At 42.9% G+C, this 24,245-nt stretch overlaps 1 protein-coding gene across 1 annotated transcript; it reads left to right on the top strand.

The window, feature by feature from the left end:
* The first annotated feature begins 15,770 nt into the window (after positions 1 to 15,770).
* Positions 15,771 to 23,184, top strand: LOC129714709 (interleukin-23 subunit alpha-like). The gene is made up of 4 exons (XM_055664476.1): positions 15,771 to 16,291; positions 19,044 to 19,145; positions 20,345 to 20,494; positions 21,807 to 23,184. The coding sequence occupies exons 1-4, from the start codon at positions 16,037 to 16,039 to the stop codon at positions 21,999 to 22,001; spliced, it is 702 nt and encodes a 233-aa protein (XP_055520451.1). The 5' UTR covers positions 15,771 to 16,036; the 3' UTR covers positions 22,002 to 23,184.
* The last annotated feature ends 1,061 nt before the right edge of the window (positions 23,185 to 24,245 follow it).

The raw sequence follows: 24,245 nt of genomic DNA, 5'->3' as shown, positions 1-24,245 counted from the left end.
ATAATCAGAGTAAAATAAATAATAAAGACATCACAGAGACACAAACTAAAAACAGAATTCAGTCCAAAAACAGAAAATCAAAAACACAAAGAGATGGGGAAGGAGGGCATCTGCACCGCTCAATGGTAGCTGGGGAATTCATATTTGGGTCAATAGTCAAGAGGCATTTAGGCAAATAAGGCAACTGACACTGTACCAAAACTCCAAAGTTGTGGATCATCTCCAAACTTGGAGTCAGCACTCACCTCTGCAACTGGATCCCCAGACTCCCTGACCCAACAGACCACAATCAGTGAAGATAGGGGACAAATCATCCTCTACGATAATCCTCAACACTGGATGCATTCTCAGCCCCCTTGTTTACTCCTTGTACACCCACGACCGTGCAGCCAAATACAAATCCAACTCAATTTACAAATTTGCAGGAGACATCACCGTAGTGGGTCGGATATTAAATAATGACGAGACGGAGTACAGGAAGGAGATTGAGAACCTCATAACCTGGTGCCAAGACTACAACCTTTCCCTCAATGTCAGCATGGCAAAGGAGATTGTGATTGTATTTAGGAAGCAAAGCAGTAAACATACACATACATTGATGGTGCCGAAATAGAGATGGTTGAAAGCTTCAAGTTGTATGTAAGGAGTAAATATCACATGCAACTTGTCCTGAGCCGGCCATGTCGAAGCAGCAGCTGAGAATGCACACCAATGCCTCTACTTCCTTGGAAGGCTTAGAAGGTTTGGCATGTCCCCAACAACTCTCACCATCACACAAACAAACATCCCTTCCATTGATTCCATCTACACTTCATGCTGCATCAGCAAGGCCACCAGCATAATCAAGGACCAGTTTCACCCCAGACACTCTCTTGTTCCCTCTCCCATTAGGCAAGAGGTACAGAAATTAAAATGTACACCTCCAGATTCCAGGGCAGTTTCTTCCAAGCTGCTACTGGGTAACTGAACCATCCTTTCACCCACTTAAGAGTGGTTTTGATCTGCCATCTACCTCATTGGTGACCCTCAGACTATCTTTAATTAGACTTTGCTGGACTTTATCTTGCACTGAACATTATTCCCTTTATCCTGTATCTGTAAACCATGGACGGCTTGACTGTAATCACATGTAGTCTTTCCGCCGACTAGATAGCACGCAACAAAAAAGCTTTTTGCTGTACCTCGGTTCACGTGACAAAATACTAAACTAAACAAAGTCGGGTTTGGCAGATGATGATTGAGATGAAGATAAGCCAATGAAAGCTGGAGAGGATCAAAAGAGTAGCAGGAAACAGTGAATCCAACGATAGGACAGAAGCTTGGAGGTCATGCCCTTAACTTATTTATTGGGAAAATGAACTTCCAAAAAAGATTAAAGAAGCCATCTAAAAAAAATTTGAAAATGCTGTAAGCACTCAACAGGTTAGGCTGCATCCATGGAAAGAGAAACAATTCATACTTCAACTTGAAGACCAGTTCAGTATTCAGTATTTATTTTCATGTCATTTTAACTGAGTACTTACATACACAGATGAAACGAAAAATCTGTTTCTCAATCAGTTCCCATCAGTGCAGTTAATAAAAACAGAATAAATACATATAGCTTTAAAAAATTTAATTACCATATCTAAAATAGGCCTAAAAATTGAAGTTAAAACAGACATTCAGACCGAACAGTGGCTTTGCTTTGACAGGTGCCTAGCTGTCAAAGTATGGGCGAGGTTAGATGTGTTGGTGTATGATATATGGGGAGGGGACACAGTCCGTTAACCAGTCTTATTGCCTGTGGAAAGAAGCTGTGTAGCATCCTGCTGGTTTTGCAACTGATGCTCCTGTACCTCTTCCCAGATGGCAGAATGGAGAAGATGTGGTGTGATGGATGATAGGGGTCCTTAATAATGGAGATGGCCATTCATCAGAACTGGAAAAAGCGGTTCGCTTTAAATTACAAACAGAGTGGGAGGGAATGGATAGGAGAAAGGGAATAGCTCTGATAGGGTGAGGCCTGGGTTGTCATACAGTTAAGCTGTAGATGGTCTGATATGTTAATGGAAATGAGGGAAAGTTAGCATGACGAAAGAATCATAAAAGCTATAAAATGAAGGCAATTAGCGAGCACCAAGAACATAAAAGCTATGAAACGCTAAGCTGTAGGAAATGTCCAACAGGTTTGGCAGGTGCTAAGGGAGAGAAAACAAAAAAGGGTCAATATTACAGATTGATGACCTACATTAGACTGGCCACTTCTAATTCATACAGAGAGCACAAGTTATCTCTAGTGATAAACCCAACATTGAGTCCAGAATGCTACAAGGTTCCCAGATGGAAGATGAGGAGGTATTCTTCAATCTTACCTTGGATCTCTGTCTCCATCTCAGTGAATAGATTAGTGACAAACATCCAATACAATACCACAGATCCCCACAGCTATCGCAACTGTATTTTCTGCTTCCTACAAGGACTCCATTTCATTCTCTCAGTCCCTCAGTCTCCATCACATCTGCTCCGACAAGACTGTCAACACAGGTGCCTCTTAAATTCATTCTTCCTGAATCATGGCTTCCAATCTACCATAACTGGTAGAACCCTTAACCTAATCTCATCGATTTTCCACAGCTGGACAGAGCAAGGGTTCACTTTCCACTTTGCATTCAACGAAATATCCCTCGTAATGTCCACCACCTTCAACAAGATTTCACCATCAGAGACATCTTCCCCTCCTCTGATCTGGAAGAGTTTAGGGGCTGAGGAGCATACCTAAGAAGGACAACAGGGGGGCAAAAATGGGCAGCATATAGCCGAGAGATAAAATTAAGGAGAATCCAAAGAGATTTTGTAAGAGATATGACATTAAGGAAATTAGAGAGAGAAAAGAGTCCCTCAGAAACCAAAGCAGACATCTATGTGTGGGGCCACAGGAGGTGGCAGGTAATCAATGATTGTTTATCCATTGTTTTTACAGTGGAGAAGGCTATAGGAAGGATTAAGCTAGAAAGAGTGCAAAAGTGACGAGGATTTGAGGATCTTAGCTATAAGGAGAGGCTGGGCAGGCTAGGACTCTATTTCTTAGATAGACATTATCTCTGCACAAACTAGGATCTAACCTTGGTCCCCCGAGGTATGAGATGGTTGCATTAAATGCTGAACTATCTGGTATCAGAAGGAAACAGACTCAAGCTCAATGTGTAAGAAGGAACTGCAGATACTGGTTTAAACCGAAGATGGACACAAAAAGCTGGAGTAACTCAGCGGGACAGGCAGCATCTCGGGAGAGAAGAAATGGGTGACGTTTCGGGTCGAGTCTGAAGAAGGGTCTCTATTTTCCTGACCAGTGCCTCAATATCCTTCATTAACCAGGGTTCTATAATCCTGCCAGCCTTGCACTTCACTCTAACATGAACTGGCTGGCCTTGAACTCTCCCTATCTCACGTTTAAAAGTCTCTTGCATGCCAGACGTCCCTTTACCTGCAAACAGCCTCTCCCAATCAACCTTTGCAAGTACTTGTCTAATGCCATCAAAATTTGTGGACCTGTCCCACATTTTCTAAGAACTATTTTAAAACTCGAAAAACAATAATGTGTTCGCCTATGGAGAAAAAAGCTGGTGAATGGGACCAAAGGGATCACTTAACGAGGAGCAATGATAGCATTGAATACACTGAATGGCCTCCTTTTGCACCATAACAATTCCATGATATCACAATTTTCCTCCCTCAAATAATACTCCCTCTAAAAGCAGATTTACTGGACAATCACCTCAGTTGTAAAGATGGCACTTTCAGTACTGGGTAAAAATTGAATGTCGATAAACAGGAAGATCCTTTGTTATGGTTATTGGAGGGCACACATTAGTGAATTCCAGTTAATATGGATTGATTTTTTTTGGTGCTGTTGATCTATGACTGTGAGGTGAAATTGACCTTTATCAATGTTTAATCGGTTGAATCCAACCCAATATGAGCAACAGAGAAAGGTTACAGCACTGCATCATAATCCAGTGTGCATAGAGCATTTGAGAACCACAACACAATGCTATTTAATATCAAATCTCTCTTCCTTTGGCAAGGGAACTAAGTTGAACTATGTGATGACATAACCAGCAAGCATTCATGTCCTGTGGCTCTTTACAAGCCAAGCTCCAGTTCACAGAAATCTGTTGAAAAGAGAAGCAACGCCTACGAAATATGTGTATAACACATGATGCTGCGTTTTACACCTGATGCTGCGTTACTGTTGACGATACTTCCCTCGACATTTACCTGTAACATTTTGGAAATCACATAAATGATTTAGGTTTCTGTGTGGCTGCACAATTTGCGGAATTACCCTGAAGAAGGGTATCACAAGGTGATGTTTCTTTAATGATTTATATCATTTTAATTTTTCCTGTTGTACTTTTCTCCCCTAACCAATTTTTCCTTTATGTCTCGTGAAGCAGCTGACCATTGACTGCAGTTTGGCCTCACAATTACACACACGTTGCCTCCCTCTGTGGCTACCCCTCATGTTTGTTTTAACAGGATTCAAGTTTTCACCCCACAATCACAGATTAACAAAAAACTTCCATCCTTAAAAACCAAAATTAATGTGTGCCTTTCAGTAAATGTAACAAAAGATCTGATATTCTTATTCTATTTTTCATTTTTTAATTATGAATGTAATGAACACGACAAAAAAAAAACAATTTGTAAATTTAGGCAATTTACGCTGACAATTCATTATATAAATCTTTTATTGGTATCCATTTATGAATAAATTGTCTGCCCTTACCCTACTGATGTTGTACAATCCTGAAAAGTCATATGGATAAAAACTGAAATAAACACCTTTAAAAAAAATCAGATTCTGCCCATTTAGGGATTGAGACTTGATGCTGCTTACCTGTCTGATTTTGAAGGTTTTGAATTTAAAATCATAAATCCAGTGAGTACAGCAAAAGTGCTGCCTTTCAGATTGGATGGTTAACTTGTTCTTTTGGGTGGACATGTAAGATCCTGTGGCACCATTTAAAAATTAGTGGGGCAGATCTTTCTGGTAATCTTCCCAAATGTATCCCTCACCAACCCCAAAAACAGATTTGCTGACAATGTATCTCACTGTGCTATGTGGAGAATAGCACAATGAGTTTTTCATTTCTGTGACTGCAGGCTGTGTTTTGATTATTGTTGCACAATTATCAAATCAGAATTGGGTTGTAAGGCAGTGGTAAATATGTAATAAGGGGCTTTAATAAGGTACATTGGGAAATTAAATACTATTCCCACTGGTTGGTGAGTCAATATTAAAGGGCCTAAGTTAAAGATCATCCCCAAAAGAACAAAGGGACAGGTTTGGGGAGTTTTTCTGTTGTAAGTTGTTTTTTAAGGGGATGGAATGCCCGAGTACAACAGTGAAGAAAACAGGATCCCTTATAACTTTTAAAAGGGAAGTAGAAATAGATTTTTTTTAAGGGATAATAACTGAATGGTGACACATCTCAAGTTTGCTAAATCCACTTCAGGGCATTTGAGGGCCAGCTGTGTGGAGGATGGTATCAAGTCATGTGTAGGTCCAGATTGGGTGAGGATGGAGTCTTCCCTTCCTTACAGGATATCAGTCTGCAAATTGGGATTTTGATTAAAATCTGACAGCATTGTGATAACTTTATAATCCTTTAGTTCCAGATTTTTAAAGATTTATTTTGAATTATCAAATTGCTGTGGTGGTGGTTTAAACTCAATTTGATTTGGAATATTGGTCCATGTACTCAGGAAACTTTAGCAGTTGCCTACTTGAAGCAGAGATTATAATAAAATATAAAAGAGGATTGGATATGTATTTTATAATATACAGCGATAGGAGGAAATGGTTGAAAGGAGGAAACAGTTGATGTTCCAACACTGTGATAAGCTTGAGTTCCTCCTTCGCTGCAAATACTGTGATTTTACTTCGGAGTCACATGAGTGATTCCGTGAAGAACCCGTTCAGCACGCATGCGCGGCATTACGTCCAGCAGAGCAACAGCGGCACAGCGGGAGTCAGGCGCTCCCGTTATGGAGGTGAAAGAATGGACCGTCAGGTAAGGTGACGTCGGGTTTTTCTTTCACTGCTGTCCGGCAGAGAAGAAAGGCTCTGCAACAAACCTGTCTCCCGCTCGACTCCACGGAGGAGCGTTCCATCTGGGGGGGGGGCAGCAACAGAACAGACCTGTCCCCCGCTCAACTCCACGGAGGAGCGTTCCATCTGGGGGGGGGGGGGCAGCATCAAGGCGGTAGGATCGCTTACCCGGCCCTCCGCTATCCCGACACCGTGCGGAGCCCAGCCCCGCTAGCGCCTAAGCAGCGGGCTGGAAGTAACGCCATGGAGGCGTCCGGCCGGGGGGAAAGACAGCCGCCTGAACAGACCTGCCCCCGTTCGACTCCACGGAGGAGTGTTCCATCTCGCGGGGGCAGCAACAAGGCGGTAGGACCGCTTACCGGGCGGTCCGCTATACCCCGTAACCGCGCCGAGCCCAGCCCGCTAGCGCCTGAGCAGCGGGCTGGATATAAAGCCAAGGAAGAGGCGTCTGGCCAGTGGCTCCGACTTATCGGACGGGGACGTCTCTCCACCCAGGCGGGGGAGAGACAGCCTCCTGAGCCGCATGGAGGGGCTCTTGGAGCAGGAGCTCCAGCGAGGTGCACCCCAGGAGGGGCGCTCTCGCAGAGGGGGGTCAGGCATTCCCTCCACAGTGCCTTGTGCACTGTCCATTGCTTCCTCCTTTCCAGAGGATAGCTTTGGTGACCAGGACTGGGCTGGTCAAGAACAGGGGCAATGGCTGAAGATCTCGGGAGTATGCAAGGGATGCAGCTACGTGGAAACCCCACGTGCAGGAGGTTGTTAAAAGCCTGACGACAGCCATCACATCGTTTTTTCCTCGTTCCATGGACAAATACGGAGATGACCACAACCTTCGTAAACAAGTCATAAGATCTGCCATAACATCCTACATTGCGGGGTTGTGCATACCCCAGCCACTGAGCCAGACCCACTGCTCTGTGGCAAAAACCTCACAAAGCATATGAAGGACATGCAAGAGGTTTTACAAAACTTTCGGCTCACGAGGGCAGGGCCGGGACGAGTAACCAAAAACAGTAATTCCTACGCAGCAGCACCCCATCGCGTCCATCAGTCAACGTCTATCATATCAGACTGATGAAAGCTCGGGGTCCGCATTCCATCACCGAAAATCTTCTTTAGACCAGGGCCCAGAGCGGACCCCATGGAAAATGTGCCACCCCCCAACGTCACTGCCACGTCAGACGACGTGCAACACTCGTTGGACCGGCAGGAAACAGAAGAATACCCATAACCATGGAGGTAGGTGGGTCTGGTTCCTACCAGTATATAGAGTAATACTAACACATGGGAGTCTATCACGAGTGATCAGTATATACTCAATGGCATTAGTGAATACAAATACAATTCATACTAGAAAAATTGCCACCAGATCAACATTCACCCCAGAGGGTATTTTTCCCCTCTCCGTTAAAGAAACAAGAGGGACAAGCTGAACTGGTGAGAATAATTACAAAGGGTATCATGGGAAAACCTGAACCCTTGCAATTCGTATCAAATATATTCACTAAACCCAAAAAAGATGGTGGATGTCGCATCATCATTGACTTAACTTCACTAAATATGTTTGTTAAGTATATACATTTCAAAATGGAACCGGTTGTTACTGCCAAACAACTAAATTCCAAAGGATACTTCATGGCAAGCATTCATCTTAAAGATGTTTACTATTTAGTACCATTCACAAGGATCATCGCAGATACCTGAAATTTACCTGGATGGGGCAGCTATAGCAGTTTAATGGGTTCACATCAGTCCAGAGTGTCACCAAGACACTAAAACCAGCTCTGGCAATATTCAGAAGACAAAAACATATTGTCATGGCATATCTTGATGATATCCTAAATGGTAGGCAAGACCATGAATTTGATTATGTTAGCTGTTCAGCTACCAAACAGTTATTCGAAACCCTGGGGTTGTCTTACATCCAGATAAATCTAAGCTGAAGCCATCCACTATCATGGACTACTTGGGCTTCACAATTAATTCAGTCTACGTGACTGTAACATTGCCAAGAGACAATGTAGTTGAATTGGCACAATCATGCAACAATTTAATGGTCAACAAACTACCAACTACTCGACAAGTAACAGAGTAATTGGGAAAATGGTAGCATCATTTCCGGCTACATAATTCGGACCTTTGTACCAAAAACGACATACAGGTCATTATGATCGTTTCATGAAGTTACCCACTGAAGTAATATCAGAACTACAGTGGTGGGCAAAAAACGTTTGACATAATTTCAGCCTATTATCATCACTAACCCTACGTCAGTTATCCAAACAGACGCCAGTGCTCAAGGCTGGGGAGCAACTAACTCTATATCCAGCACAAGTAGTAGATGGACTAACCCAGAATCATCGTTACCACTTACACTGGGCATTAATTATCTAGAGATGTTGGGTGACTTTTATGGTTTAAAAGCATATGCATAAATATACATCACTTGCATGTACGGTTATAAATAGATAATACTACAGTGGTGGCCTACATTAACCATATGGGCGGCATAAAATCGATATCATGCGACGTTGGTCAACACAATTTGGCAATGGTGTGTCCAAAGACATATTTGGCTATCAGTAATTTACCTACCAGGTAAGCTAAATACAGTGGCAGACACCAGGTCACGTAAATTTAATGACAACATCGAATGGATGTTAAAACCCCCAAATATTTTTTCACAAAAGTTATCAAGCAATATGGCACGCCAGATATTGATTTATTTGCATCGAGGCTGAATCACCAGGTACCTATGTATGTCGCTTGGGAACCAGACCCTGAGGCAGCAGCGGTAGATGCATTCGCGCTGGATTGGGGAAATTCTTCTTCTATGCATTTCCTCCCTTCTGCCTCATTAGTCGGGGACCACGCACAGTACAAATGAACTCTGCTTCAGGTATTTTGATAGTACCCGACTGGCCTACACAGCCATGGTTCCCAATACTCCATGACATGGTTGTTGAAACTCCGATGGTATTCCCCAGTGACCCAGAGTTGTTAACACCCAGTGTCGGGCACAAGCCACCCGTGCCATGAAAAAATCAAACTCCTGGGTTGCAGATTCTGCACAAACCACTTCTGGGACTGGGATTATCATAACAAACTGTCGACACCATGTCAGCATCCCTCCGAACAGCCACTAAAAAACAGCACTTGTCCAGCATCAAAAAATGGGAGAAGTACTGCTTGGATACAGGGACCACCTACTCAACCGCTACAGTTACCAACGTACTGGAATTCCTGGCGAACCTTCACCACGATGAAGGACTCAGCTACAAAGCCATCAACACAGCTAGAATTGCCCTGCCTGTCTATTTAAAGCCAGCTCCAGGACAACAGGCCATGGGATCCCAACAGCTGGTGGTCAAACTAATGAAGGGTATTTACAACTCTAACCCCCTAGACCAAGGTACACCCATATATGGGATGTCAGGGTGGTCCTGACAAACCTCAGGGGATGCCCACCAGCCAGATCCCTCAACCTGGAACCATCTATGCTCAAAACACTCACGTTGATGGCACTTGTAGCTGCACAGAGGGTCCAGTCACTACACCTATTGCGACTGGACACCATGCTCACAGCTCCAGACCAGATCTCTGTCCTTATCCAGGGAATGATCAAACAGAGCAGACCAGGAACACCTAATCCAGTCGTGGAATTCCGGGCTTACCCGCCAGAAACACGATTATGTGCCATGACCCTATTATCCTACATAGACACAACCAAAATATTCGAGGGAGATGAAAAGCCTTGTGGGTCAGTCATAAAAAACCTTATGGTCGGGTGACGAGCCATTTCGAGATGGCTCAAGCAGGTGCTAAAAGCTGCTGGGATAAAAAATAACATGTACAAATTTCATTCCACCAGGGCAGCATCCACGTCGACGGCTAACAGAATGGACGTGCCTATAAACCACATCCTGGCTACAGCAGGATGGTGGGGGGAAAGACCGTTCAGAAATTTTATAATAAGCCGTTGGCAAAACCTGTTTTATTTGCAGGAAAGATTTTACAGACTGCAAATATTTAATTTAAGCCCAGGGGAGCAATTTAATTTCTTTGTTGTTATTGTTAAAAAATACCATTGTGTTTTTCTACAAACAGATTCATTGGTTGATTACGATAACACACTTCCTCCCTCAAAGACTTCGGCAGTGATGTAGTAATAACTGTTACACGGTTTGAAATCACAGAGCTTTGAAATCTTCACGGAATCACTCACGTGACTCCGAAGTAAAATAGTAAGATTAAACGAGAATTTACCAGTTTGAAGTTTGATCTGTATTTTATGAGGAGTTACGATGAGGGATTACGTGCCCTCCGCTCCCACCCTCAATAATATGGGTCAAATTCATAAACTGATGTCTCCTTATCTTTACTATGTTTACTTCAATAACTGTGTCTATCTGTGATTCCACACCGCTGCTTTGAAGTATGCCGCGCATGCGTGCTGAACGGGTTCTTCACGTAATCCCTCATCGTAACTCCTCATAAAATACAGATCAAACTTCAAACTGGTAAGTTCTCGTTTAATCTTACTATTCTACCTGTCAGTCATCTTTTTCCAGCAAAATACTTCCTGTGTAAAGCAAAATGAAAGATGTATGTTGATCCATTCACAGATGCATCCAAACAGTTCCAGCTTTTCTATTGATCCTTGAGGAGAAAATGATTTATTACTTGAGCGATTACTTCAGGATTTTAATGCAAAACCTAGGCTCATGGGTAGCAATTTGGACTCCATGCAACAACTGTAGAGGTTTGTACAATTTGTCCTGGGCTGTCACACTGGGAGAGATCACAAAGCAGCTGGAAGCTGAGTTGTTCTGGTAACTGAGCTAGTTCTATCAATACAGAATTAAGAATGCCTCTCCTTCAGGTCCAACTTTCAAGAGAAATGTTGAGGCATCCTGAATGATTTGAATTCATTAATTTTGTTTTGTGGTAATGTTCAGTACAGGACCTGTTGACACATAAACCTTTTAGAGAAGTTACTGAGACTGAGAGTTTTTAGCAAATTGACTAAGCGTCACTGGGATTTTGCCTCAGCAAACTTTAGCAGTTGCCTCATTTAAGACTAGAAATAGATTAGCTTTCCTGCATTGCTGGGCAAAGTAACCTTTATGAGCTTATTCCTTCAATGATCATTTCTGTGATTTTTAATCAGAGAGTCTTACAGTACAAGTGTAGGGTATTTGGCTTCACTTGCCACTCTGCTGCTTTCTCCCCCCCCCCGCTCCTCCCCTCCCCCAGAGTTCTGATCTTTCATTTTCAAGTAAATATGCAGTTGCTTTTTGAAAGTTATTTTGGTCTCTATAAATTCTATTATTTGGGCTGCTAATTATGCCAATTTAGTCAGACATCAAAATTGCCTCAGGGTGAAACTTGAGTGTGATGAGTTATACAACATTTTTTTTTTACAAATCAATAAGATATTAATAAGAGTGGACAATATCTGTTGAACAGATCTGCAGCCTAGGATGTGTAAAGCCTCCTTCTGGTATAAAATATTAGCCTCTTCCAAACATAATGTATCCCAGATTAAGATAACTAAACTATGGTTAACAAGATTTGCCAACTTTCAGCATTGCATAAACAGTGTGATACAATTCCTGTAGATATTGATATGGCTTGTCTAACAGAGAAAGTTCCAAAGCTGTAGAGTTGAACTATATTGAATGTAATCTCATTCAAGATGAAGTTGGTTATGTTACTTGAAAAATAGTCCATTAAGCTTTTACGTCAGAGAATAGAATTTTAGATTCCCTGATGGGATGTCAGTCCAAAGAGCAATGAGCTCACTCACCAGATTGTATTATTTTACAGTTTGTTGAAATTTAATTCCAGCTCAATCATGCTTAGTGACCACTTCCCCTAAAATTGACTGGGAGCCTTCAGTTAAGTACAGCCACTTGAAATATGTGGGAATTAAAAACCAACATGTGCTCTTTAAACCTAAAAACCTCTGTGATTTAAGGAGCAAAATCAGGAGGAATTTCCACCTTATCACAAGAAAGTTTCTTACAACCCCCTCCCCACTATCACTACCCCTACCCCAAACCCCATTTCAATGGCTGAATCCACTGTCATGCAGAGCAGGCATTTCCCAGGTTTGAGTTCCAGTCTGACCTCACTTAGCTAATCTCACCAGTGCAGCAGTTGTAGGTCTAAAATTGGCCTCAGTATCACAAAGCTAGAGAGAATTAGGTTCAGCAGGATTTATGCTTCTGACCACTATCCATTAGGAACTAACTGTCTCCATGCACGTATGTTTCATTTAACAAGAGTACTGATGCCTTTTGTTTTAACACACTTGTAGGATATCTTAACTGGAGAGATGATATAGTGGAGTATATATATGCAGGATGGAGTTGCCCAGTGAGTCCTCCATATTAATGCCAGACCTCATGAAGTCTTATAGTATTTGGAAAAACATGGCCAAGGAAATATCCTCCTGACTACCATCATTCAATTGATGAATCTGTGTCCCCCCATGTTGAAAAACGCTTCATGAAGTGCCGAAGCAAGGACATAGAATGTACTCTGGATGGGAACTTCAATGTCCACCACCAAGAATAGTTTGATGGTACTCACACAGACTCAGCTGGCCAAGTCCTGTAGCAGAGTTGCCAAATTGTCTGTATGTACACACACACACACACAGGTTTTACACAGAGAATATTATATACATATTCCCTCATAAAGAAATCTGTGATTTTGCAGTATAACCATATGTGAGTGGTACTCAGAGCCATGGCAGCTACCAGGGAAGCTGTAACCTGTCCTGTTTGCATCTCAACCACAAATGCAGGAGATGTTAACTGTACTCAGATATCAACAGTTTAATGATGGGGGGAGAGGGAGATATAACAGGTAGCTGATTGTTCTCCTTGCGATAGTACTATGTTTACATAGGTGGACACAAATTGCTGGAGAAACTCAGCGGGTGAGGCAGCATCTATGGAGAAGGAATTGGCAAAGTTTCGGGTCGAGACCCTTCTTCAGCCTGATGTCAGCAGAGGGGGTAGGACAATGAAAGAATGTAGGCGGAGACAGTGGGACTAGTGGGAGAACTGGGAAGGGGGGGGGGGGGGGGGAATGAACAGTGAGAGCAAGGGCTACCTGAAGTTAGAGAAGTCAATGTTCATAGCGCTGTGGTGTAAACTACCCAAGCGAAATATGAGGCGTTGTTCCTCCAATTTGTGCTGGGCCTCACTCTGACAATGGAGGATGCCCAGGACAGAAAGGTCAGATTGGGAATGGGAGGGAGAGTTGAAGTACTGGGCCACCGGGAGATCAGCTTGGTTAAGAAGAACTGAGCGGAGGTGTTCAGCGAAACGATTGCCGAGCCTGCACTTGGTCTCGCTGATGTAGAGAAGTTAACACCTGGAATAGCGGATGCAGTAGATGAGGTTGGAGGAGATGCAAGTGAACCTCTGCCTCCCCTGGAAAGACTGTTTGGGTCCTTGGATGGAGTCGAGGGGGGAGGTAAAGGGACAGGTGTTGCATCTCCCGCGGTTGCAGGGAAAGGTACCTGGGGAGGGGGTGGGAAGGGACGAGTTGACCAGGGAGTTATGGAGGGAACGGTCTCTGTGGAAAGCAGAAAGGGGTGGAGATGGGAAGATATGGCCAGTAGTGGGATCCCTTTGGAGGTGGCAAAAATGTTGGAAGATTATATGTTGTATACGATGGGTGATGGGGTGGAAGGTGAGGACAAGGGGACTCTGTCCTTGTTACGAGAGGGGGGAGTGAGAGCGGAGCTGCGTGATATCGAGGAGACCCTAGTGAGAGCCTCATTTATAATGAAAGAATAAGGAACCCCCGTTCCATAAAGAATGAGGACATCTCCAATGCCCTGGTATGAAAAACCTCGTCCTGGGTGCAGATGGGGCGTAGACTGAGGAATTGGAGGTAGGGGATAGAGTCTTTACAAGTAGCAGGGTGGGAAGAAATGTGGTCCAGATAGCTATGGGAGTCAGTATATTTGTAGTAGATTTTGTTCAATAGTCTGTTTCCTGTGATGGAGACGGTGAGATCTAGAAACGGTAGGGAGATGTCGGAGATGGTCCACGTGAATTTGAGTGCAGCATGGAAAATAATGGTAATGTTGATGAAGTCAATGAGTGCTGCATGGGTGCAGGAGGTAGCACCAATGCAGTCGTCAATGTAGCAGAGGTAGGGTTCGGGCATTGGGCCAGTGCATGCCTGGAACAGGGATTGTTCGACGCACCCTACAAAGAGGCAGGTGTAGCTAGGGCCCATGCGAGTGCCCATAGCTATGCCTTGGATCTGGAAGAAATGGGAGGAGTCGAAGTAGAAGTTGTTGAGAGCAAGGACCAGCTCTGCTAGGCGGAGGAGAGTATTAGTGGACGGAAATTGGCTGGTTCTGCGGTCGAGGAAGAAACGGGGGGCTTTAAGACCCTCCTGGTGGGGGATGGAGGTGTAGTGTGACTGGACATCCATAGTAAAGATGAGGGAGTGGGGGCCTGGAAAACGGAAGTCATTGAAGATATGAAGAGGGTGTGAGGTGTCTTGGACGTAGGTAGGGAGGGATTCGACCAGGGGGGGTTAGGATGAAGTCAAGGTAATTTGGTACATATCCGTTGTGCTGCTGCAAGTAAGAATTTAATTGTTCAGTTATGTGACCTAGTACAATAAAACACTCTAAAAAACGAATGGCCAAAAGAGCAAAAAAACGACCCCTTGACTCGTATGTTAAAAGTGGTGGCACTGCTAAAACTGCTAATGTCTGGAATTGGAAATGTTTACACGTGATCTGTCCATCTTACAATAGTGTTTCTGGATAGTAGGGGGAGATTTCAAAGTATATTTGTAAAGGCAAGCAAATGGCCACTGGACCTTATCCGTTGATAGGGGTTCCATATCGCTTTTTTGGCACCGTTTTTATCTGACAAAATCGCCATCACGCTACCCATTCCTTTCAGTTCCTTTTTATTCGTCGATGAGTTGTGGCCATTGCTGGCAAGGTCAGTATTTATTATCTACCCACAACTGCCCTTGAATTTGATTAACATCATTATTATGTCACCAGAGCTCTTTTTGAAGCTTTCTGCTCTCCGTGTTTCAAAAGCCCACCACTCATCCCCCATACCAAATTCAGCTGCTAATATGTTTTAACGGAATATATTTTAAAAATTGACATGACACCCATAGCTAACAAACAGCTACTGAAATCTCAGTCTGACTTCCAGTTTCCCTCTCCCCTGACTCTCAGTCTGAAGGGTCTCGATCCGAAACGTCACCCCATTCATTTTCTTCAGAGATGTTAACCTGACCCACTGAGTTACTCCAGCTTCTTGTGTCTGTCTTTGGTATAAACCAGCCTGCAGTTAATTTCTACACTTTCCAGCATCCATTGCCTAATTTCTCCAGAGAAAAATAATTAAAAACATGAAATACGCATAGAGTTTGAAGGGAACGATGGTGTTAATATTCACCTGAATACTATATGTTGGAACATTATTCCACGCATTACTTCTTAGTTTTTGAGAGCGAAATTATATCCCGCTAAAACTCCAACGCTTAACACTTTGTCGGGTTTTCTGCCATTTCAGCAGTGACTCTCTACCCTTTAGTTGAATAACGACTCTATTTCATGAGGAAATAAATGTCCTCATGAAAATATCGTACAATGACATTTCTGAAGCAAGTGACCACAGGAATTCGTAACCCAGCGATTGACGCAAACCCACATAATGAAACATAGCCAGCTCACATTTTCGAAACAAATTACTCCCCCAGTGGAAAGTGTGAGTTGTATTTTTTGTTGTTGCAGAAGAGGTGGACATGAGTGAGACAGGTAAATTCGTGTAAGGTGGATTAAAAAAAAACCTTCTTCAGACAAATTAGTGTAGGTAGGTTATTTGTAAAGAACCCCCACTTTCTGATACGTAAACTGGGAAATTCCGTTGTACCATGAAGGTCGCTTATAAGGCGGGAACTGTAGTGCCTTGTATTGGATTGTGCTCGACAATTCGCTGTGGTTTAGTGCTAGGCTGTGACTTTTCCGAAGGAATGATGCAGAGATGCTTCGGAATAGTGGCTCTGGTCTGGCTTCTCAGTGTAGCTGGGATCGTAGCGTCAGAAACCGCTCAGCAGCCCAGTTGGATATCCTGTCGAATTCTTTCCAGGAATCTCACTTCAAAGGTTTCTAATTATACACACAAACCGGTGAGTGGCTGAAAAATGAATACCATTTACCTTATTTGTTTCTGGCTTAATCAATAAATAATTCTGATCACGCCTAACTGCAATGAACATAAGTTTTAGTGATGTTAAAATATTTTTAAGTTGGGTAACTGCAAATCAAACGTTTGCATTTGACGAAATCGATATATTTTCAGTTGTGTTATAAAGCGAATTTCCATTATTTTAAAACGTTTACTTATTTGGAACATGAACTAAATATGCACAAACTATTCGTAATAAATGAATTTCAGTGGAGATATTAATAACATTTAAAGGGCATTTGGACAGGTATATGGATAGGAAAGGTTTAGAGGAATATGGACCAAACGCGACCAGGTGGGACTAGTGTAGATTGAGCACCTTGGTCCGCATGGGAGAGCTGATCCGTGCTGTACGACTATGTCACTTATTATAACCTTTCATTCATTTAATTTTAAAGGAATTTAGAGTGATGCAGGCTAAATCATTTAGCACGTCTGTAGTGGTTAAAATAGGAGATCGGGGCTGTGAATCCAGTTCGAAGAAAATGGGGGGGGGGGGGGGGGGGGGGGGGGGGAGAAGAATTAACAATCCCTTAGAGGTGATAACTGTGCTCTCCAAAATAAATTACATCGGAGGAAATATTCTCCAGTAAGTATAGCCTGTGATACTAAAAGATGCTACAAAAGTACTGATCAACGGATTATAAAAATCATCGTATATCAGGATAAAACACCGTGCTGGAGGAACTCAGCAGGTCGGGCAGTACCTTGGAGGAAATGGACAGGCGACGTTTCAGGTCGAGACCCTTCTTCAGACTGATTGGATTATTCAGAACGTATATTGTGATAACCTGTTTCATTTTGTTAATTCTCAAATCTGCAGCTGATGAGTTCCGCATATAAATGTGCTGAGAGTCTCTCGCAGCTTGAACTGATCAGGGCAGATGATTCGGGTCATCGCTGCACGCATTCACTACACTCTCATCAGAACTCAACTGGACATTTTTGATTAACTGGCCCAAGTGACCTTAAATCAATTCATCTCGCTCTGTTGGCACTCAGGGGTGTGTTGAGAACAGCAGGAAGGTGCACTCCGAATTAAATGATTGACCGAATTAAAGCTGCCTTTTAATTTTGACAGTGATACATAATGCCCGCTCACTCCCTCTAACGCCAACTCTGCTCTTTTAATGAGGAATCAAATTCGCATGAACGCAACATTTTAGACTCCTTATCTTCCTCTTCACGGGAGGCATAGCACAATGCAGTGGTTGCGCGATATTGTGTTGTGGTAATCTTTTCCAGGGTGGGAGATTGCAACCTTCACGTGGTCCGCCCTGTTTCGACTAATGCAATCAACCCGGCGTGCATAATCAAATAAGATCAAATTGAACAAGTTGTCTGACACCTTTAGGCTGTGCAAGCCATACGCAAGAAGATGAAGTAATCATTACCAAGTTTGCTGAATCATGCGGGCACACCAGGAATAATATTGTCACCTAACCCCAGGGTTTTGATTTGAAAGAATGGTGCATTCACCCCACCGCACCAAAAGATTTGCAAGATTGCGAGCTATTGCTTCCATATGAGCGACGCAAACCTCTCTACATCTGCATCCTGCCTCCCTTTTAATCCCCATAGATATTGTTTGACTTGCTGAGTGTTTTATTCGTGCAAGGAATGAGGACTTCGCAGGCTGAGCCATCATTTAATGACCTGTCCCTAATCGGACTGGAGAAGGTGATGGTGCCTTCTTGATCTACTGCAGTCCTTGAGGTGCAAATGTTGATCCAGGATGTTGATCCAGTAACAGTGAAGGAACCACAATATATTTCCAAGTCAGGTCGGTGCGTGGATGGGAGGGCAACCTCCAGGCGGTGATGTTCATGTTTTTGCTGTCCTGGTCCTTCTAGCTGGTTGAGGTCATGGGTTTGGAAGGTGCTGTCTGAGTCTTGGTGAGTTGACACGGTGCATTCTGGAGTTTTGTTTTGATTCTCTGACCGAGCCTTTGGTAACTTACCAAAAGAACTCCTGATTTGGTTCATTTATTTGACATCTGTGTTGCTTACACATGCTCGAAAAACACATGTTGTTGTTGTACAGAGTTCTAACGGGACAGAGATTGGGGTTAGGTGGATGACAGGGAGGTGGTAAATTCAACAAAACAACACAAGAGTATTTATTCGTGGTCTTTGGATGTTAGGAGGTTCAGACTTGCAGCTGTGACTGTGTTAAGTGGCAATCAGCACTGTGTCAGATGCCAATACTATGATCATAAACAACTAACTATTAGCCACTAATTTCACCACTAATTTCCATCCTGCACTCAAATTTACCTGGACCATTTCAGACATCTCCCTACCGTTTCCAGATCTCACCGTCTCCATCACAGGTAACAGACTACTGACTGACATCTACTACAAATACACGGACTCTCATAGCTATCTTGACTACACTTACAGAAACGGCATTTCGTTTGGACCTCAAGGGGTCCAAATGACAACTAAATTGAATCTTGAATCTTGAACTTCTTCCCACCCTGCTTCCAACATCAGTCTGAAGAAGGGTCTCAACTCGAAAAACATCACCCATTCCTTCTCTCCATAAATGCTGCCTCACCCATTGTGTTACTCCAGCATTTTGTGTCTACCTTCGATTTTATCCAGCATCTACAGTTCTTTCTCACACATAACTAGTAGCATGTTTGAGTCACAAACACAATAATCAGAACTTTGATTTTATTTTCTCGGCAGGAGGGCTGTTCGGAAAATCTTCAGCTGAATGGCAGTGACAATATCCCACGCATAGAAATCAGTGACAACTGTGACCCCAACACACTCAGGACTGTGCCGGAGGTAAGCTGCGACTGGCAGGATTGGCAGTAGATATGTCATGTTGCTGGAGTAATGACTGAAAGTGCGATCAAATCCCACTGCAGCTGTAGGAGTGGTTATTTTTAGAGAAAAGTTAGTGTCTGTAACTATGAAGCTGGTGAATTGTTAGAATAGCCCATCTGGCTTACTGATGTCCTGAAGAGAAGAAACCTTAGCTGGTTAAGGCTTTGATGGGACTCTTGTCCCATATTACGTAGGATGCTCTGGTTGTTCTCTGATGAATCACCTTGACAAACCAATAGGGGAATAAATGCTACCAACATTCCTATTCATATGATTTGATTTAAACCATTGTGCTCTGGTTAGTACTGGATATTTTGGCTTGCTTGAAGACTAATCTCATCTATTAATTTTCTGGTTTAATGTAGTTTGTCCCCATGATATAAAAAAAAAAAATTTGGGGTAATCCTTTATTTCCATTCCCCTCCTCTTCCCGATTGGCCCACAAAAATTGTGGAGTTGTTTAATGGTGGTCCTTGGTTAACAGGACAAAAAGATTGGAATAAAAGACAACGGTAGAAAGGCATTTTTCTGACTGAAGGTTTGTGATCAGTGGTGTTCCACAGGATCAGTGCTAGGATCTTTGTTGTTTGAATGATTTAATATAGTGAGATTTCAATCCCACCTTCCCTCCCCATCTCCATTGCTCTGAAATGCTTTTCTTCCTTTCGATCAATGTATACATTTCTCACCATATAGCACAACATGAAACTTGCAGGCTTTGACAGACATTCCCTGATATTGCTGACTTCCACTGTTTCTTTGTCTGGCTTCTGGAAGAGTCATGTGGAGGATGAATTTAGCACACAATTTGTGTTTACAGAAATGTCCCCATTGCCACTCTGCATATGGTTCCATGGTGTGAATCCTTACAAATGAAAAAACTCTCTGACTCGGTCCATTCAAGTGCTTAACCACTCACTTAAAGTGGCCACTATGTTTCAAAAGTTCTCTATCAGAGATGCAAGTACACAGCTCATCGCCAGTTATTTGGATGCGAAAAAGAAAGTTAACTTGTGTTCCCACTGCCATTGATATTCAGAGGTCCTTGTGGAAATTGCTTTGTTTTTGGGTTATGGGACTGGATGTTAGCATGGACGCAGGCAAATGCCTAAAACATTGGTTCTACTTGTAGTAACATTCCCCTTTTACTCTTTCAGACCTGCCTGAAGAAAATAAAGGAAGGCTTGTTATATTACCACAATCAGTTTAACCAACTGGGTAAAGTGAGAGCATCAAAACACAGTGACATTCGGACATTTGCGGATAATCTTTCAAAAATTTCCTTGGATCTCCTAAAGTCAATCAAGGTAATACGTTATTCTACAAACAAGACATTTGGAGATAGGATGGTAATTTGCAAGGTGTGAAGGATGGATTGTGGATTTTTAAGTTGTACCTGACTCCATCCCAAGCATACTAAATTATTTTTTTGTATCATAGAGCAACAGATTTTCCAAGCTAATCAGAATGTCTTGAGAAGAAACCTTGGATTATGTATTGCTTTAAATGATTGTATTATTTTGAAAATTCTCAAGCCAAGGTCCAATTTCAGTGGCTAGGGAAATAAACATAGATTATGATATGCATTAATTATAGAGAGATAACACAACCTATTTGTGCAATAGCCTGAGAACAGTTGGATCAAGAAGTCTCATTTGAAGGATGTAGCTTTGGAGCAAAGAACCATAAATGATAAAATATTGTTTTAGCTGGTTCATCAACATACTTCCTTCCATCATAAGGTCAGAAGTAGAGATGTTCACTGATTGCTGGGTGGTGAATTAAATTGAACATTATAAAATTAATCGGTCTATTTCTGCATGCAGTAATACCTAGAAAATATTTAGGCATGGACTGAAAAATAGAAGTAACATTTGCACCATAGAAGAGTCGGGCAATGACCATCTCTACAAAAGAAAACCTAACCACCTGGCCATGACAATCTAAGTCATTACTATTGATGAGTTCCCCATTATCAATATCCTGAGGGGTCACCATTATCCAGACACTCAACTGGACCAGACATATAAATGCTTAGCAGAGGCAGGGTTCATGTGGCAAATGACCTATCTACTGACACCCTAAAGCCACTCATCATCTGCATGCCACAAGTGATGGAACACTCTCCACCTGCCTGGATAGGTGCGTGTGCCAATAATCCTCAAGATGTTCTACATCATTGATGACAAGGCGGTCCAATTGATTGGCACCCCATCCACCACCCTGAACATTAATTCCCTCCACCACTCGTGTGCCATGGCTGCAAGTATGCAATCTACAAAGTGCACTGAAATTAGTCTTCGAGGCTGCTTGGATCAATAACACATGGGTAAGCACAAGAGAACAACCACAGCCTTCAGGTCACCCTTCATCACACGTCATACTGACTTGGAAATATATCACTGTTCCTTCATATTGCTCCCTCCCCATAGAGGGAGCATCTTCACCAGAATTGTTCAAGAAGGTGGCTCAATATCACATTCTCGAGAGCAATTAGTGATGGGCAATAAACATCAGTAACACCTTCATTCTGAAAAATCACTAAACTATATGAGATATCAAGCTGCTTGCAGTATCATTTTTGCAGCTTTGTTAATTTTTTATACTTTTATGTTTCAGATCTCGGACGACAGCACCGATGCCACAGACTACAAGGTCACAGACAACAGTGCCGCAGACGAGCTTCAGATCAATGATTGGATTTTGGACTGCACAATGTTTGTTACTCTACGGAGATTTCAATCATTCTCATCTTTGGTGGCTCGTGTCTTCGGCCATCCATCAGGAAACCCTTCAAATCACCATAGTACATAGAAACATAGAAAATAGGTGCAGGAGTAGGCCATTCGGCCCTTCGAGTCTGCACCGCCATTCAATATGATCATGGCTGATCATCCAACTCGGTATCCTGTACCTGCCTTCTCTCCATACCCCCTGATCCCTTTAACCACAAGGGCCACATCTAACTCCCTCTTAAATATAGCCAATGAACGGGCCTCAACTACCTTCTGTGGCAGATAATTCCAGAGATTCACCACTCTCTGTGTGAAAAATGTTTTCCTCATCTCGGTCCTAAAAGATTTCCCCCTTATCCTTAAACTGTGACCCCTTGTTCTGGACTTCCCCAACATCGGGAACAATCTTCCTGCATCTAGCCTGTCCAACCCCTTAAGAATTTTGTAAGTTTCTATAAGATCCCCCCTCAATCTTCTAAATTCTAGCAAGTACAAACCGAGTCTATCCAGTCTTTCTTCATATGAAAGTCCTGACATCCCAGGAATCAGTCTGGTGAACCTTCTCTGTACTCCCTCTATGGCAAGAATGTCTTTCCTCAGATTAGGAGACCAAAACTGTACGGAATACTCCAGGTGTGGTCTCACCAAGACCCTGTACAACTGCAGTAGAACCTCCCGGCTTCCTATACTCAAATCCTTTTGCTATGAATGCTAACATACCATTCGCCTTCTTCACAGCCTGCTGCACCTGCATGCCTACTTTTAATGACTGGTGTACCATGACACCCAGGTCTCGTTGCATCTCCCCCTTTCCTAATCAGCGACCATTCAGATAATAGTCTACTTTCCTGTTTTTGCCACCAAAGTGGATAACCTCACATTTATCCACATTATACTGCATATGCCATGCATTTGCCCACTCACCCAGCCTATCCAAGTCACCTTGCAGCCTCCTTGCATCCTCCTCACAGCTAACACTGCCCCCCAGCTTCATGTCATCCGCAAACTTGGAGATGTTGCATTCAATTCCCTCGTCCAAATCATTAATATATATCGTAAATATGGGGTCCCAGCACTGAGCCTTGCGGTACCCCACTAGTCACTGCCTGCCATTGTGAAAAGGACCCGTTTACTCCTACTCTTTGCTTCCTGTCTGCCGGCCAATTCTCTATCCACATCAATACTGAACCCCCAATACCGTGTGCTTTAAGTTTGTGTAGTAATCTCTTATGTGGGATCTTGTCGAAAGCCTTCTGGAAGTCCAGATATAACACATCACTGGTTCTCCCTTATCCACTCTATTAGTTACATCCTCGAAAAATTCTATAAGATTTGTCAGACATGATTTACCTTTCATAAATCCATGCTGACTTTGTCCAATGATTTCACCACTTTCCAAATGTGCTGCTATCCCATCTTTAATAACTGATTCTAGCAGTTTCCCCACTACCGACGTTAGACTAACTGGTCTGTAATTCCCCGTTTTCTCTCTCCCTCCCTTTTTAAAAAGTGGGGTTACATTAGCCACCCTCCAATCCTCAGGAACTACTCCAGAATCTAAAGAGTTTTGAAAAATTATCACTAATGCATCCACTATTTCTGGGGCTACTTCTTTAAGTACTCTGGGGTGCAGCCTATCTGGCCCTGGGGATTTATCGGCCTTTAATTCATTCAATTTACCTAACACCACTTCCCGTCTAACCTGGATTTCACTCAGTTCCTCCATCTCATTTGACCCCCGGTCCCCTGCTATTTCCGGCAGATTATGTATGTCTTCCTTAGTGAAGACAGAACCAAAGTAGTTATTCAATTGGTCTGCCATGTCCTTGTTCCCCATGATCAATTCACCTGTTTCTGACTGCAAGGGACCTACAGAAGACTGTTGAGTGTAGTAAAGGCAACTGGTTGTCAATGAACTATCCATTGAAAAATAATCAATGTCCAGTTTGTGTTGAACAATATGGCCCATTTTACACATAAATATTTGAAATGGCAGATATCTAGATCTTCCAATTCCAAATAACTTTATAATTTAAGGGCCTGTCCCACTTTCACGACCTAATTTGCGACCTCTGCCGAGATTGCCCTTGACTCATACTCGCAGCATGGTCGTCACGACGTCGTAGGAGGTCATAGGTAGGTCGTAGCAGGCCGTGATGCTAGTCGTAGGTACTCATGGCATCAAGTAGGTCGGGGCATTTTTCTAGCATGATGAAAAATGTCCACGAGTAAAAAAGATTGTGAATTGGGTCGTGAAAGTGGGACAGGCCCTTTATCAGATTAAATGGATGTGGCAGTGCAGTGGTAATTGTTAGATTTATTA

Source organism: Leucoraja erinacea, chromosome 40 (genome assembly GCF_028641065.1).
Source record: "Leucoraja erinacea ecotype New England chromosome 40, Leri_hhj_1, whole genome shotgun sequence".
NCBI lineage: Eukaryota > Metazoa > Chordata > Chondrichthyes > Rajiformes > Rajidae > Leucoraja > Leucoraja erinaceus.
Note: the sequence above shows the minus strand (reverse complement) of the source record. Positions and strands in the feature narration are given on the sequence as shown.